Source organism: Salvelinus namaycush, chromosome 5 (assembly GCF_016432855.1).
Source record: "Salvelinus namaycush isolate Seneca chromosome 5, SaNama_1.0, whole genome shotgun sequence".
NCBI classification, from domain to species: domain Eukaryota; kingdom Metazoa; phylum Chordata; class Actinopteri; order Salmoniformes; family Salmonidae; genus Salvelinus; species Salvelinus namaycush.
The window spans coordinates 61,719,577-61,733,818 of NC_052311.1; the positions used below are offsets into that span (position 1 = coordinate 61,719,577).

The 14,242-nt window shown below is 46.1% G+C and overlaps 1 protein-coding gene across 3 annotated transcripts in view; it reads right to left on the reverse strand.

The window, feature by feature from the left end:
- LOC120048654 (rho guanine nucleotide exchange factor 1-like) overlaps window positions 1–14,242 on the reverse strand; it is a 64,540-nt gene that overhangs the window by 40,834 nt on the left and 9,464 nt on the right. For all 3 annotated transcript variants that reach the window (XM_038994761.1, XM_038994762.1, XM_038994759.1), the window contains exon 2: window positions 8,381–8,467. In XM_038994761.1, the coding sequence (XP_038850689.1) occupies window positions 8,381–8,431 (51 nt within the window). In that variant the 5' untranslated portion in view covers window positions 8,432–8,467. The remainder of the gene's footprint in view (window positions 1–8,380; window positions 8,468–14,242) is intronic.

Here is a 14,242-nt window from a genome sequence, read left to right on the forward strand (position 1 = left end):
AGGACATTGGTGGACGGGGAATGATGGGTAGAGAATGGAGTATTGTGAGAGGGACAGATTAGATAGACAGGGAATGAGGAGAAGGGTAGAGAATGGAGTATGTGAGAGGGACAGATTAGATAGACAGGGAATGAGGAGGAGAAGGGTAGAGAATGGAGTATGTGAGAGGGACAGATTAGATAGACATGGAATGAGGAGGAGAAGGGTAGAGAATGGAGTATGTGAGAGGGACAGATTAGATAGACATGGAATGAGGAGGAGAAGGGTAGAGAATGGAGTATGTGAGAGGGACAGATTAGATAGACATGGAATGAGGAGGAGAAGGGTAGAGAATGGAGTATGTGAGAGGGACAGATTAGATAGACATGGAATGAGGAGGAGAAGGGTAGAGAATGGAGTATGTGAGAGGGACAGATAGACAGGGAATGATGAGGAGAAGGGTAGAGAATGGAGTATGTGAGAGGGACAGATTAGATAGACAGGGAATGAGGAGGAGAAGGGTAGAGAATGGAGTATGTGAGAGGGACAGATTAGATAGACAGGGAAGGAGGAGGAGAAGGGTAGAGAATGGAGTATGTGAGAGGGACAGAGAGACAGGGAATGAGGAGGAGAAGGGTAGAGAATGGAGTATGTGAGAGGGACAGATTAGATAGACAGGGAATGAGGAGGAGAAGGGTAGAGAATGGAGTATGTGAGAGGGACAGATTAGATAGACATGGAATGAGGAGGAGAAGGGTAGAGAATGGAGTATGTGAGAGGGACAGATTAGATAGACATGGAATGAGGAGGAGAAGGGTAGAGAATGGAGTATGTGAGAGGGACAGATTAGATAGACATGGAATGAGGAGGAGAAGGGTAGAGAATGGAGTATGTGAGAGGGACAGATTAGATAGACATGGAATGAGGAGGAGAAGGGTAGAGAATGGAGTATGTGAGAGGGACAGATTAGATAGACATGGAATGAGGAGGAGAAGGGTAGAGAATGGAGTATGTGAGAGGGACAGAGAGACAGGGAATGAGGAGAAGGGTAGAGAATGGAGTATGTGAGAGGGACAGATTAGATAGACAGGGAATGAGGAGGAGAAGGGTAGAGAATGGAGTATGTGAGAGGGACAGATTAGATAGACAGGGAAGGAGGAGGAGAAGGGTAGATAATGGAGTATGTGAGAGGGACAGATTAGATAGACAGGGAAGGAGGAGGAGAAGGGTAGAGAATGGAGTATGTGAGAGGGACAGAGAGACAGGGAATGAGGAGAAGGGTAGAGAATGGAGTATGTGAGAGGGACAGATTAGATAGACAGGGAATGAGGAGAAGGGTAGAGAATGGAGTATGTGAGAGGGACAGATAGACAGGGAATGATGAGGAGAAGGGTAGAGAATGGAGTATGTGAGAGGGACAGATTAGATAGACAGGGAATGAGGAGGAGAAGGGTAGAGAATGGAGTATGTGAGAGGGACAGATTAGATAGACAGGGAAGGAGGAGGAGAAGGGTAGAGAATGGAGTATGTGAGAGGGACAGAGAGACAGGGAATGAGGAGGAGAAGGGTAGAGAATGGAGTATGTGAGAGGGACAGATTAGATAGACAGGGAATGAGGAGGAGAAGGGTAGAGAATGGAGTATGTGAGAGGGACAGATTAGATAGACATGGAATGAGGAGGAGAAGGGTAGAGAATGGAGTATGTGAGAGGGACAGATTAGATAGACATGGAATGAGGAGGAGAAGGGTAGAGAATGGAGTATGTGAGAGGGACAGATTAGATAGACATGGAATGAGGAGGAGAAGGGTAGAGAATGGAGTATGTGAGAGGGACAGATTAGATAGACATGGAATGAGGAGGAGAAGGGTAGAGAATGGAGTATGTGAGAGGGACAGATTAGATAGACATGGAATGAGGAGGAGAAGGGTAGAGAATGGAGTATGTGAGAGGGACAGAGAGACAGGGAATGAGGAGAAGGGTAGAGAATGGAGTATGTGAGAGGGACAGATTAGATAGACAGGGAATGAGGAGGAGAAGGGTAGAGAATGGAGTATGTGAGAGGGACAGATTAGATAGACAGGGAAGGAGGAGGAGAAGGGTAGATAATGGAGTATGTGAGAGGGACAGATTAGATAGACAGGGAAGGAGGAGGAGAAGGGTAGAGAATGGAGTATGTGAGAGGGACAGAGAGACAGGGAATGAGGAGAAGGGTAGAGAATGGAGTATGTGAGAGGGACAGATTAGATAGACAGGGAATGAGGAGGAGAAGGGTAGAGAATGGAGTATGTGAGAGGGACAGATTAGATAGACAGGGAAGGAGGAGGAGAAGGGTAGAGAATGGAGTATGTGAGAGGGACAGATTAGATAGACAGGGAATGAGGAGAAGGGTAGAGAATGGAGTATGTGAGAGGGACAGATTAGATAGACATGGAATGAGGAGGAGAAGGGTAGAGAATGGAGTATGTGAGAGGGACAGATAGACAGGGAATGAGGAGGAGAAGGGTAGAGAATGGAGTATGTGAGAGGGACAGATTAGATAGACAGGGAATGAGGAGGAGAAGGGTAGAGAATGGAGTATGTGAGAGGGACAGATTAGATAGACAGGGAATGAGGAGGAGAAGGGTAGAGAATGGAGTATGTGAGAGGGACAGATTAGATAGACATGGAAGGAGGAGGAGAAGGGTAGAGAATGGAGTATGTGAGAAGGACAGATTAGATAGACAGGGAATGAGGAGGAGAAGGGTAGAGAATGGAGTATGTGAGAGGGACAGATTAGAGAGACAGGGAATGAGGAGGAGAAGGGTAGAGAATGGAGTATGTGAGAGGGACAGATTAGATAGACAGGGAATGAGGAGGAGAAGGGTAGAGAATGGAGTATGTGAGAGGGACAGATTAGATAGACAGGGAATGAGGACGAGAAGGGTAGAGAATGGAGTATGTGAGAGGGACAGATTAGATAGACAGGGAATGAGGAGGAGAAGGGTAGAGAATGGAGTATGTGAGAGGGACAGATTAGATAGACATGGAAGGAGGAGGAGAAGGGTAGAGAATGGAGTATGTGAGAAGGACAGATTAGATAGACAGGGAATGAGGAGGAGAAGGGTAGAGAATGGAGTATGTGAGAGGGACAGATTAGAGAGACAGGGAATGAGGAGGAGAAGGGTAGAGAATGGAGTATGTGAGAGGGACAGATTAGATAGACAGGGAATGAGGAGGAGAAGGGTAGAGAATGGAGTATGTGAGAGGGACAGATTAGATAGACAGGGAATGAGGAGGAGAAGGGTAGAGAATGGAGTATGTGAGAGGGACAGATTAGATAGACAGGGAATGAGGAGGAGAAGGGTAGAGAATGGAGTATGTGAGAGGGACAGATTAGATAGACAGGGAATGAGGAGAAGGGTAGAGAATGGAGTATGTGAGAGGGACAGATTAGATAGACAGGGAATGAGAAGGAGAAGGGTAGAGAATGGAGTATGTGAGAGGGACAGATTAGATAGACATGGAATGAGGAGGAGAAGGGTAGAGAATGGAGTATGTGAGAGGGACAGATTAGATAGACAGGGAAGGAGGAGGAGAAGGGTAGAGAATGGAGTATGTGAGAAGGACAGATTAGATAGACAGGGAATGAGGAGGAGAAGGGTAGAGAATGGAGTATGTGAGAGGGACAGATTAGATAGACAGGGAATGAGGAGGAGAAGGGTAGAGAATGGAGTATGTGAGAGGGACAGATTAGATAGACAGGGAAGGAGGAGGAGAAGGTTAGAGAATGGAGTATGTGAGAGGGACAGATTAGATAGACAGGGAATGAGGAGAAGGGTAGAGAATGGAGTATGTGAGAGGGACAGATTAGATAGACAGGGAATGAGGAGGAGAAGGGTAGAGAATGGAGTATGTGAGAGGGACAGAGAGACAGGGAATGAGGAGGAGAAGGGTAGAGAATGGAGTATGTGAGAGGGACAGATTAGATAGACAGGGAATGAGGAGAAGGGTAGAGAATGGAGTATGTGAGAGGGACAGATAGACAGGGAATGAGGAGGAGAAGGGTAGAGAATGGAGTATGTGAGAGGGACAGATTAGATAGACAGGGAATGAGGAGGAGAAGGGTAGAGAATGGAGTATGTGAGAGGGACAGAGAGACAGGGAATGAGGAGAAGGGTAGAGAATGGAGTATGTGAGAGGGACAGAGAGACAGGGAATGAGGAGGAGAAGGGTAGAGAATGGAGTATGTGAGAGGGACAGAGAGACAGGGAATGAGGAGAAGGGTAGAGAATGGAGTATGTGAGAGGGACAGATTAGATAGACAGGGAATGAGGAGGAGAAGGGTAGAGAATGGAGTATGTGAGAGGGACAGATTAGATAGACAGGGAAGGAGGAGGAGAAGGGTAGAGAATGGAGTATGTGAGAGGGACAGATTAGATAGACAGGGAATGAGGAGGAGAAGGGTAGAGAATGGAGTATGTGAGAGGGACAGATTAGATAGACATGGAATGAGGAGGAGAAGGGTAGAGAATGGAGTATGTGAGAGGGACAGATTAGATAGACAGGGAATGAGGAGGAGAAGGGTAGAGAATGGAGTATGTGAGAGGGACAGATAGACAGGGAATGAGGAGAAGGGTAGAGAATGGAGTATGTGAGAGGGACAGAGAGACAGGGAATGAAGAGGAGAAGGGTAGAGAATGGAGTATGTGAGAGGGACAGAGAGACAGGGAATGAGGAGAAGGGTAGAGAATGGAGTATGTGAGAGGGACAGAGAGACAGGGAATGAGGAGAACGGTAGAGAATGGAGTATGTGAGAAGGACAGAGAGAAAGGGAATGAGGAGAAGGGTAGAGAATAGAGTATGTGAGAAGGACAGAGAGAAAGGGAATGAGGAGAAGGGTAGAGAATGGAGTATGTGAGAGGGACAGATTAGATAGACAGGGAAGGAGGAGGAGAAGGGTAGAGAATGGAGTATGTGAGAGGGACAGATTAGATAGACAGGGAAGGAGGAGGAGAAGGGTAGATAATGGAGTATGTGAGAGGGACAGATTAGATAGACAGGGAATGAGGAGGAGAAGGGTAGAGAATGGAGTATGTGAGAGGGACAGAGAGACAGGGAATGAGGAGAAGGGTAGAGAATGGAGTATGTGAGAGGGACAGATTAGATAGACAGGGAATGAGGAGGAGAAGGGTAGAGAATGGAGTATGTGAGAGGGACAGAGAGAAAGGGAATGAGGAGAAGGGTAGAGAATGGAGTATGTGAGAAGGACAGAGAGAAAGGGAATGAGGAGAAGGGTAGAGAATGGAGTATGTGAGAGGGACAGAGAGACAGGGAATGAGGAGGAGAAGGGTAGAGAATGGAGTATGTGAGAGGGACAGATTAGATAGACAGGGAAGGAGGAGGAGAAGGGTAGATAATGGAGTATGTGAGAGGGACAGATTAGATAGACAGGGAATGAGGAGGAGAAGGGTAGAGAATGGAGTATGTGAGAGGGACAGAGAGACAGGGAATGAGGAGAAGGGTAGAGAATGGAGTATGTGAGAGGGACAGATTAGATAGACAGGGAATGAGGAGGAGAAGGGTAGAGAATGGAGTATGTGAGAGGGACAGATTAGATAGACAGGGAAGGAGGAGGAGAAGGGTAGAGAATGGAGTATGTGAGAGGGACAGATTAGATAGACAGGGAATGAGGAGAAGGGTAGAGAATGGAGTATGTGAGAGGGACAGATTAGATAGACATGGAATGAGGAGGAGAAGGGTAGAGAATGGAGTATGTGAGAGGGACAGATAGACAGGGAATGAGGAGGAGAAGGGTAGAGAATGGAGTATGTGAGAGGGACAGATTAGATAGACAGGGAATGAGGAGGAGAAGGGTAGAGGATGGAGTATGTGAGAGGGACAGATTAGATAGACATGGAAGGAGGAGGAGAAGGGTAGAGAATGGAGTATGTGAGAAGGACAGATTAGATAGACAGGGAATGAGGAGGAGAAGGGTAGAGAATGGAGTATGTGAGAGGGACAGATTAGATAGACATGGAAGGAGGAGGAGAAGGGTAGAGAATGGAGTATGTGAGAAGGACAGATTAGATAGACAGGGAATGAAGGGTAGAGAATGGAGTATGTGAGAGGGACAGATTAGAGAGACAGGGAATGAGGAGGAGAAGGGTAGAGAATGGAGTATGTGAGAGGGACAGATTAGATAGACAGGGAATGAGGAGGAGAAGGGTAGAGAATGGAGTATGTGAGAGGGACAGATTAGATAGACAGGGAATGAGGAGGAGAAGGGTAGAGAATGGAGTATGTGAGAGGGACAGATTAGATAGACAGGGAATGAGGAGAAGGGTAGAGAATGGAGTATGTGAGAGGGACAGATTAGATAGACAGGGAATGAGGAGGAGAAGGGTAGAGAATGGAGTATGTGAGAGGGACAGAGAGACATGGAAGGAGGAGAAGGGTAGAGAATGGAGTATGTGAGAGGGACAGATTAGATAGACATGGAAGGAGGAGGAGAAGGGTAGAGAATGGAGTATGTGAGAAGGACAGATTAGATAGACAGGGAATGAGGAGGAGAAGGGTAGAGAATGGAGTATGTGAGAGGGACAGATTAGATAGACAGGGAATGAGGAGGAGAAGGGTAGAGAATGGAGTATGTGAGAGGGACAGATTAGATAGACAGGGAAGGAGGAGGAGAAGGTTAGAGAATGGAGTATGTGAGAGGGACAGATTAGATAGACAGGGAATGAGGAGAAGGGTAGAGAATGGAGTATGTGAGAGGGACAGATTAGATAGACAGGGAATGAGGAGGAGAAGGGTAGAGAATGGAGTATGTGAGAGGGACAGAGAGACAGGGAATGAGGAGGAGAAGGGTAGAGAATGGAGTATGTGAGAGGGACAGATTAGATAGACAGGGAATGAGGAGAAGGGTAGAGAATGGAGTATGTGAGAGGGACAGAGAGACAGGGAATGAGGAGGAGAAGGGTAGAGAATGGAGTATGTGAGAGGGACAGATTAGATAGACAGGGAATGAGGAGAAGGGTAGAGAATGGAGTATGTGAGAGGGACAGATAGACAGGGAATGAGGAGGAGAAGGGTAGAGAATGGAGTATGTGAGAGGGACAGATTAGATAGACAGGGAATGAGGAGGAGAAGGGTAGAGAATGGAGTATGTGAGAGGGACAGATTAGATAGACAGGGAAGGAGGAGGAGAAGGGTACAGAATGGAGTATGTGAGAGGGACAGATTAGATAGACAGGGAATGAGGAGGAGAAGGGTAGAGAATGGAGTATGTGAGAGGGACAGAGAGACAGGGAATGAGGAGAAGGGTAGAGAATGGAGTATGTGAGAAGGACAGAGAGAAAGGGAATGAGGAGAAGGGTAGAGAATGGAGTATGTGAGAGGGACAGAGAGACAGGGAATGAGGAGGAGAAGGGTAGAGAATGGAGTATGTGAGAGGGACAGAGAGACAGGGAATGAGGAGAAGGGTAGAGAATGGAGTATGTGAGAGGGACAGATTAGATAGACAGGGAATGAGGAGGAGAAGGGTAGAGAATGGAGTATGTGAGAGGGACAGATTAGATAGACAGGGAAGGAGGAGGAGAAGGGTAGAGAATGGAGTATGTGAGAGGGACAGATTAGATAGACAGGGAATGAGGAGAAGGGTAGAGAATGGAGTATGTGAGAGGGACAGATTAGATAGACATGGAATGAGGAGGAGAAGGGTAGAGAATGGAGTATGTGAGAGGGACAGATTAGATAGACAGGGAATGAGGAGAAGGGTAGAGAATGGAGTATGTGAGAGGGACAGATTAGATAGACAGGGAATGAGGAGGAGAAGGGTAGAGAATGGAGTATGTGAGAGGGACAGATTAGATAGACATGGAATGAGGAGGAGAAGGGTAGAGAATGGAGTATGTGAGAGGGACAGATAGACAGGGAATGAGGAGAAGGGTAGAGAATGGAGTATGTGAGAGGGACAGAGAGACAGGGAATGAGGAGGAGAAGGGTAGAGAATGGAGTATGTGAGAGGGACAGAGAGACAGGGAATGAGGAGAAGGGTAGAGAATGGAGTATGTGAGAGGGACAGAGAGACAGGGAATGAGGAGAACGGTAGAGAATGGAGTATGTGAGAAGGACAGAGAGAAAGGGAATGAGGAGAAGGGTAGAGAATGGAGTATGTGAGAAGGACAGAGAGAAAGGGAATGAGGAGAAGGGTAGAGAATGGAGTATGTGAGAGGGACAGAGAGAAAGGGAATGAGGAGAAGGGTAGAGAATGGAGTATGTGAGAGGGACAGAGAGACAGGGAATGAGGAGGAGAAGGGTAGAGAATGGAGTATGTGAGAAGGACAGAGAGAAAGGTCAGAACAGATATGATCATTCAGTCTATTGTTCACTACAGTTCATTGTCATCAGCTAGTTACTCACGGGGTCCAGATCATTCTCAAAGTCCTCATCCTCGGCCCCGATGATGCTCATGGCTGGGTTAGACCACTGAGCACCAAACGCTCCCCCCTACAGACAGAGACACAGTTAGACCACTGAGCCCCAAACGCTCCCCCCTACAGACAGAGACACAGTTAGACCACTGAGCCCCAAACGCTCCCCCCTACAGACAGAGACACAGTTAGACCACTGAGCCCCAAACGCTCCCCCCTACAGACAGAGACACAGTTAGACCACTGAGCCCCAAACGCTCCCCCCTAGAGACAATATGATTGAGTAAATAAAGCGAAAATTAACGGACACCGACCATACCAATCACTTATCGCCGGCAGTTTTCTGATATGGTTCATCACAATCAGTAGCCTATACTAGAGACATGTGGAGTTTGAAATTAAATCAGTGTGTTAATATGGGTGATTGTTAATGGGACAGTTGATGGCTACAACCATCAAACTAGTAGTACTAGTTTTAAAGGATTTTTTAAACTGTGGTGCACATTAATATTATAAACGTATAGTTATATTTATTGTTATCGCATCAATTCAGACAATTTATTACAATGTGGATTTTTGGCACCATGAGGAGACAGAAAAGAGAGAGGACATTACATCATCTGACACCACCACAACCTGCTGAGTGACACTACGAAAGTCAACCCACACCGACCTCGGGCTCACCCACAAGAAGATGAGGGAGGAAATATATATAGGCTATCCCAGGGTTAGGCAACCCTGGTCCTGTTTTAGTTTAACTGACCTGGTAGACCAGGTGTGTTGATGTTAGACAATCACTGAACTGATCAATGAGCTCAGTTGGTCAGGTGTCCTGCAGGACCTGCAGCACTCCAGGAACAGGGTTGCCGACCCCTAGCCTATAGGACCCCATAATCATACTACTAAAGCCTTGTTCACACTGCAGGCCTTAATGCTCAAATCCATTTTACAATACTGACTGTCCAAACAGCAAGTCACAAGCAACCAAATCAGATGTGTGTTCAGACAGCAGTCATTAGCTGACATGGCCAAGCTATTTGTCATAGTAACCACTGGTGTGTGGCAGTGGTGTAGCAAAGATATTTATAACTAAACCAAGATAGACCACAGCCTGTCGTTTCAAATAGAAACAAATGAGTCACAGTGGGCAGAACAAGCAAGGAGGTGGGCAGAGCCAAGCACAAGCTAGCAAGATCCTATTGGCTTGTTCTAGCAGACATTTGCATATTTCCGTTACGGAACGCCTACTCTGAAGTGTGTGTGTGCAATAACTCAATTCACCTTTTCACTTCTTCTAAACAATGCCATTTTTTGGAAACTTTAGCAAAGGGTAAAGTCTAGAAAACTTAGTCCACTCTGTTTGCAAGAGATTACAGTTTCGGGAACAGAAAACTCTATTGAGATCAAAGGTTTAATCAATGAGAAAATGTGCAGAATGTCAGCCAAAATCCATCTCGTTCCACCTTCTCCACTGCCGGCCACTGGGCTTCCTCTCACTGCCATATTTGGTAGTGAGTGGGAACGCCAAGTGGATGATTCACATTTATACATCTGCTGAAATATCTGTCTCATTGTTCTATCTGTGGGTGTACTCTGATTGGTGGTGGTGCTCGTGGTTCCTATCACTCAGAAGTTATGTAGCAAGTCAAGGTGACAACAATGCCTGCCATGGACATTTCCCAGTTGCTTTGAGTGTTCAAAATCATAGTGTAAGAACACTTAAGCCCTCAAAGGATAAGACGGTCCAGCTTTCAAAACAAGTCATTTTTGGCAGTCAACTAACTAGCTAGTTAGCTGTTAGCTTTCTATTACATTCTTTAATTTATTTGTAAACAATTAACAAGCTAGTTAGTTACCACATGTTCTTTGTCAAACTGTCAAGATATGCCAAATAACAGTCTAAAAACCACTTGAGGGTAAATAAATCAGATTTGACTGTTCAGACACAAGACCCATAGCACCTACGAAGCTGGTTTGAAATGTGGCTTGAAATTGGCTGTTGGCTGTTGAAATTGCAGGAAAAATAACAGATCTGATTCAGATATGCCAAGGTCCAAAGCAAGGAGTTGGGGGGAGTCTACTGCGATTAGAGTGTTCGGATAGAGTATTTGGTCATTTAAAAATAAAAAAAATATTGGGGGGGGCACCTATCCTGTGTATGTGACAATTAAACAAATTTTATTTACACATACCCGCTGGTTAGGGGGGTGGGGGGGGGTAAACTCTGGTTAGGGAGGGGGGGATAAACTCTGGTTAGGGAGGGGGGGATAAACTCTGGTTAGGGAGGGGGGATAAACTCTGGTTAGGGAGGGGGGGATAAACTCTGGTTAGGGAGGGGGGATAAACTCTGGTTAGGGAGGGGGGATAAACTCTGGTTAGGGAGGGGGGATAAACTCTGGTTAGGGAGGGGGGATAAACTCTGGTTAGGGAGGGGGGATAAACTCTGGTTAGGGAGGGGGGGATAAACTCTGGTTAGGGAGGGGGGGATAAACTCTGGTTAGGGAGGGGGGATAAACTCTGGTTAGGGAGGGGGGATAAACTCTGGTTAGGGAGGGGGGATAAACTCTGGTTAGGGAGGGGGGATAAACTCTGGTTAGGGAGGGGGGATAAACTCTGGTTAGGGAGGGGGGATAAACTCTGGTTAGGGAGGGGGTAAACTCTGGTTAGGGCCTTTGCTTGCTTATCACGACAGGGCATTACTGATGCAATTGACTGCAAGAAAATAAACAGGCCAATTTGAATTCTCCAATCAATTTTTGGAGAATGGCTAAATATCTAGTGCCATTAAAATCCTGGAGTGTTTGACTAATTAAGTAGAATCAAGGTGCTTTCTGCAAATCACAAATTCCTCTTCCTCCAGGCTCCTCTGAAACATTTAGATTTGGGATCGTAGCTTGGAGGGAGTTAGAGGGGTAAATATTTTAACCCAAGGGAAACAGTTGGACATGCCTTGCCAAAACCCAGTTTACAGCTGAGCATTCAACAAAGTTTAACTAAGCCTGAGCCAATAATGCCCTGAGGGAGAACTCATGACAGTCAGTGACGGCTAGGCCTGTCCAGGAACAACCCCAACCCCATCTCTTGGACTCTACCCTTAGACCCTAGGTTACACCTTCAGCTGTAGACTGTAGGAATGGAATACGCTACACCCACAATAACATCTTATAAATATGTGTATGTGACCATTAAATCTGATTTGAATTGATGTAGTCTAAGAAATCTGGCAGAAGCTCAGAACCTAAGCCCATTTCGAAAGTAGAGCCAGATTACATTTTCCTTACACATACCCAACACAACTTCAGATCTCCAAACACAGAAGGGGTAGGGGCTAGGAATTGTTTGTAGACCAGAACCTCTGCAGAGTCCCGCTCTTCCCCAGCAGTAGTGAGTTAGGGGCAAGTCCATGGTAAGGGAATTAAACAGAGATCTCAGATTTTTCACTTTAAAATGTATACCAAACAAAAAACAATTGATTTCAAAGTTTAACAAACTGTACAACTCAATGCACAAGAACTGCTTTTAACAGTTTCCACATAAAATTGTGCAAAAACACATTTACAGGAAGAACTGTGCAGATACAAAGTTTGGTAAAATAATACACCTGAGGGAGATTTTACTGTAATTATGTTACCGATCTTTGTATCTGCACAGTTTTCCCCAGGAAGCATAAATGTTTTTTATTTTTTTAGTGTGTCAATTGTTCAAAGTAGTCCTTGTGCATAGAGTTGTACCGTTTGTTAAACTTTGAAATCAATTGTTTTTGTTTGGCATACATTTTAAAGTGAAGAATGAGAGTCTCAGCATAATTCCATTACCGTGCAATAGCCCTTAAATCACAGGAGTGGACCCCCGCCCTGCATTCATCCTCCAGGCCATAGTAAGTCAGGCTCCTAGAAGCCACCGGGGAACACCCTGACAGTCACAGCAGCACCATTGTCCAGCCCTGAGTCAAATCACTACTGAGAAGATCTTATAAAGGCCTGTGTGTGAATGAGGATGTGAGCGGGTGGGTGTGGGCCTGTGAAAGTGTAAAAACAAATTGTAGAAAGAGTACAGTGTATAAAGAGTGCAGCGTATCTAGATGACGTGAGGCACGATAGTAGCAAATGTGTGTTGGGTTTGAGAGTGAGGTTAGGTAAGTGACAGAGACTAAAATAGCACATTGTCTTGTAAGGAGAAGTGGTGTTGCTGGTATGAGTTCAAAAGAGGTTTTAGAGGTCAAGAAGGAGAGAGATGGAAAAATGAAGTTGGAGGAGGAGAGAACATGTGGTCATTCACGGTCATGTGTAGAGGTAAGTCAATCAAATGTATTTATAAAGCCCTTCTTACATCAGCTGAAGTCACAAAGTGCTGTACAGAAACCCAGCCTAAAACCCCAACCACCGTGCAATGCAGGTGTAGAAGCACGGTGGCTAGGAAAAACTCCCTAGGAAGAAAGAAAGAAAACCTAGAGAGGAAGCAGGCTATGAGGGGTGGCCAGTCCAGTAAGTAAACCAGGGAACTGAGTGGAATGCACAAATGTGCACAAACACACGCACAGTAGGGTGAAATAATCCCACACACCTTCCCCTCAGCACCACACATAACAACCATCACTGTTAGTAGCCTGAATCAACAAATGCCCTGGCTGCACTTAGAGTAATCTTGTTCACCACACACTTCTGCCCAATGCTATGAGCAATTAGCCTGGGGACGAGGGGGCATGTAAAGTAACACCGCTGCAGCAGCCCATCATTTACCCAACCGTACAGTTACATCACCATGGCTACCACAGAGGCTGAACGTACCTGGTGCCTAGTGGAACTATGAAATGCTGTCACATAAAGTAGTATCCCCACTACAGTGCAAACATGGGGAGTCTGCTGTTACAGACAGTGTTGGGATACTATAGCTTAAATCTGAGAGGGTCCCTTCTACTCTCCTGACATACTGAACATTCCACAGCATGGCACCAGACTACACCAGTCTCTCTGAGGGAGAACTCATGACAGTCAGTGACTGTCATCTCTTCCCTTCTCATCTCCTTGACTTCTCTTCCCCTTCCCTTCTCGTTGAGACACATGAAAAGGGCTGGATGGGCTGTTCTGACAGTGAGGAAAGGGTGAGAATCTATTACAGACTATTGGGACGTGACTTGGTGAGGAAAGGAGACAAGGAGAGGAAGTTGATTCAGGCCATTTTTGGGACGTGGCCCAGAAGAGTAGGAGAGCCCTGGAGCTCCTGAGGAGGCAGCTGTGCTACTCCTTCCACGCTCCCCTCCACCTCCTCTCCCTCCATTCTTCCCTCTCGTCACATTCCAACAATAACTCAGCATGTTATTATAACTCAATAGGTGTCAGCTGGCATCAGTCTATTGATAGCTATCAGGCGCAGGTGCCTCTGTACGTGTGTATTATAAAGCACCTGTTGCAACTCCTATCTCCATATTTCACTTGAAACACATTCATATTATATGGTTATTCAACATGTTTTGTTTTACAGCATTTCTTAGTTCCACCAGGCAGGACAGTGTGAGAGAGTTGTATTAATTACCACTGAGTCACTGTTACACCAGCTCTAGCACCAAGACCACAATCCCCATTGTGTAACCGTTTGAGCAAACAAACACCCACCGTGTCACCATTTACACAACCAACAAGAACGCAGGACACTGAGGGGCCAAACGATGACCTCACCCCACTGTGAGCTTCTTCACTGTCCATACCACAGTGGGAGGGGCTGATACCTGTCAATCAAGCTTCTTCAATGACAGTCCCATTACAGTGACTGTCAGTCAGAGCAGTTTATGTCAGCCAGTCAGAATCAGAATAGGAAGGATCATAGAAATTCTAGTTGTATGGTGCCTGCCAAT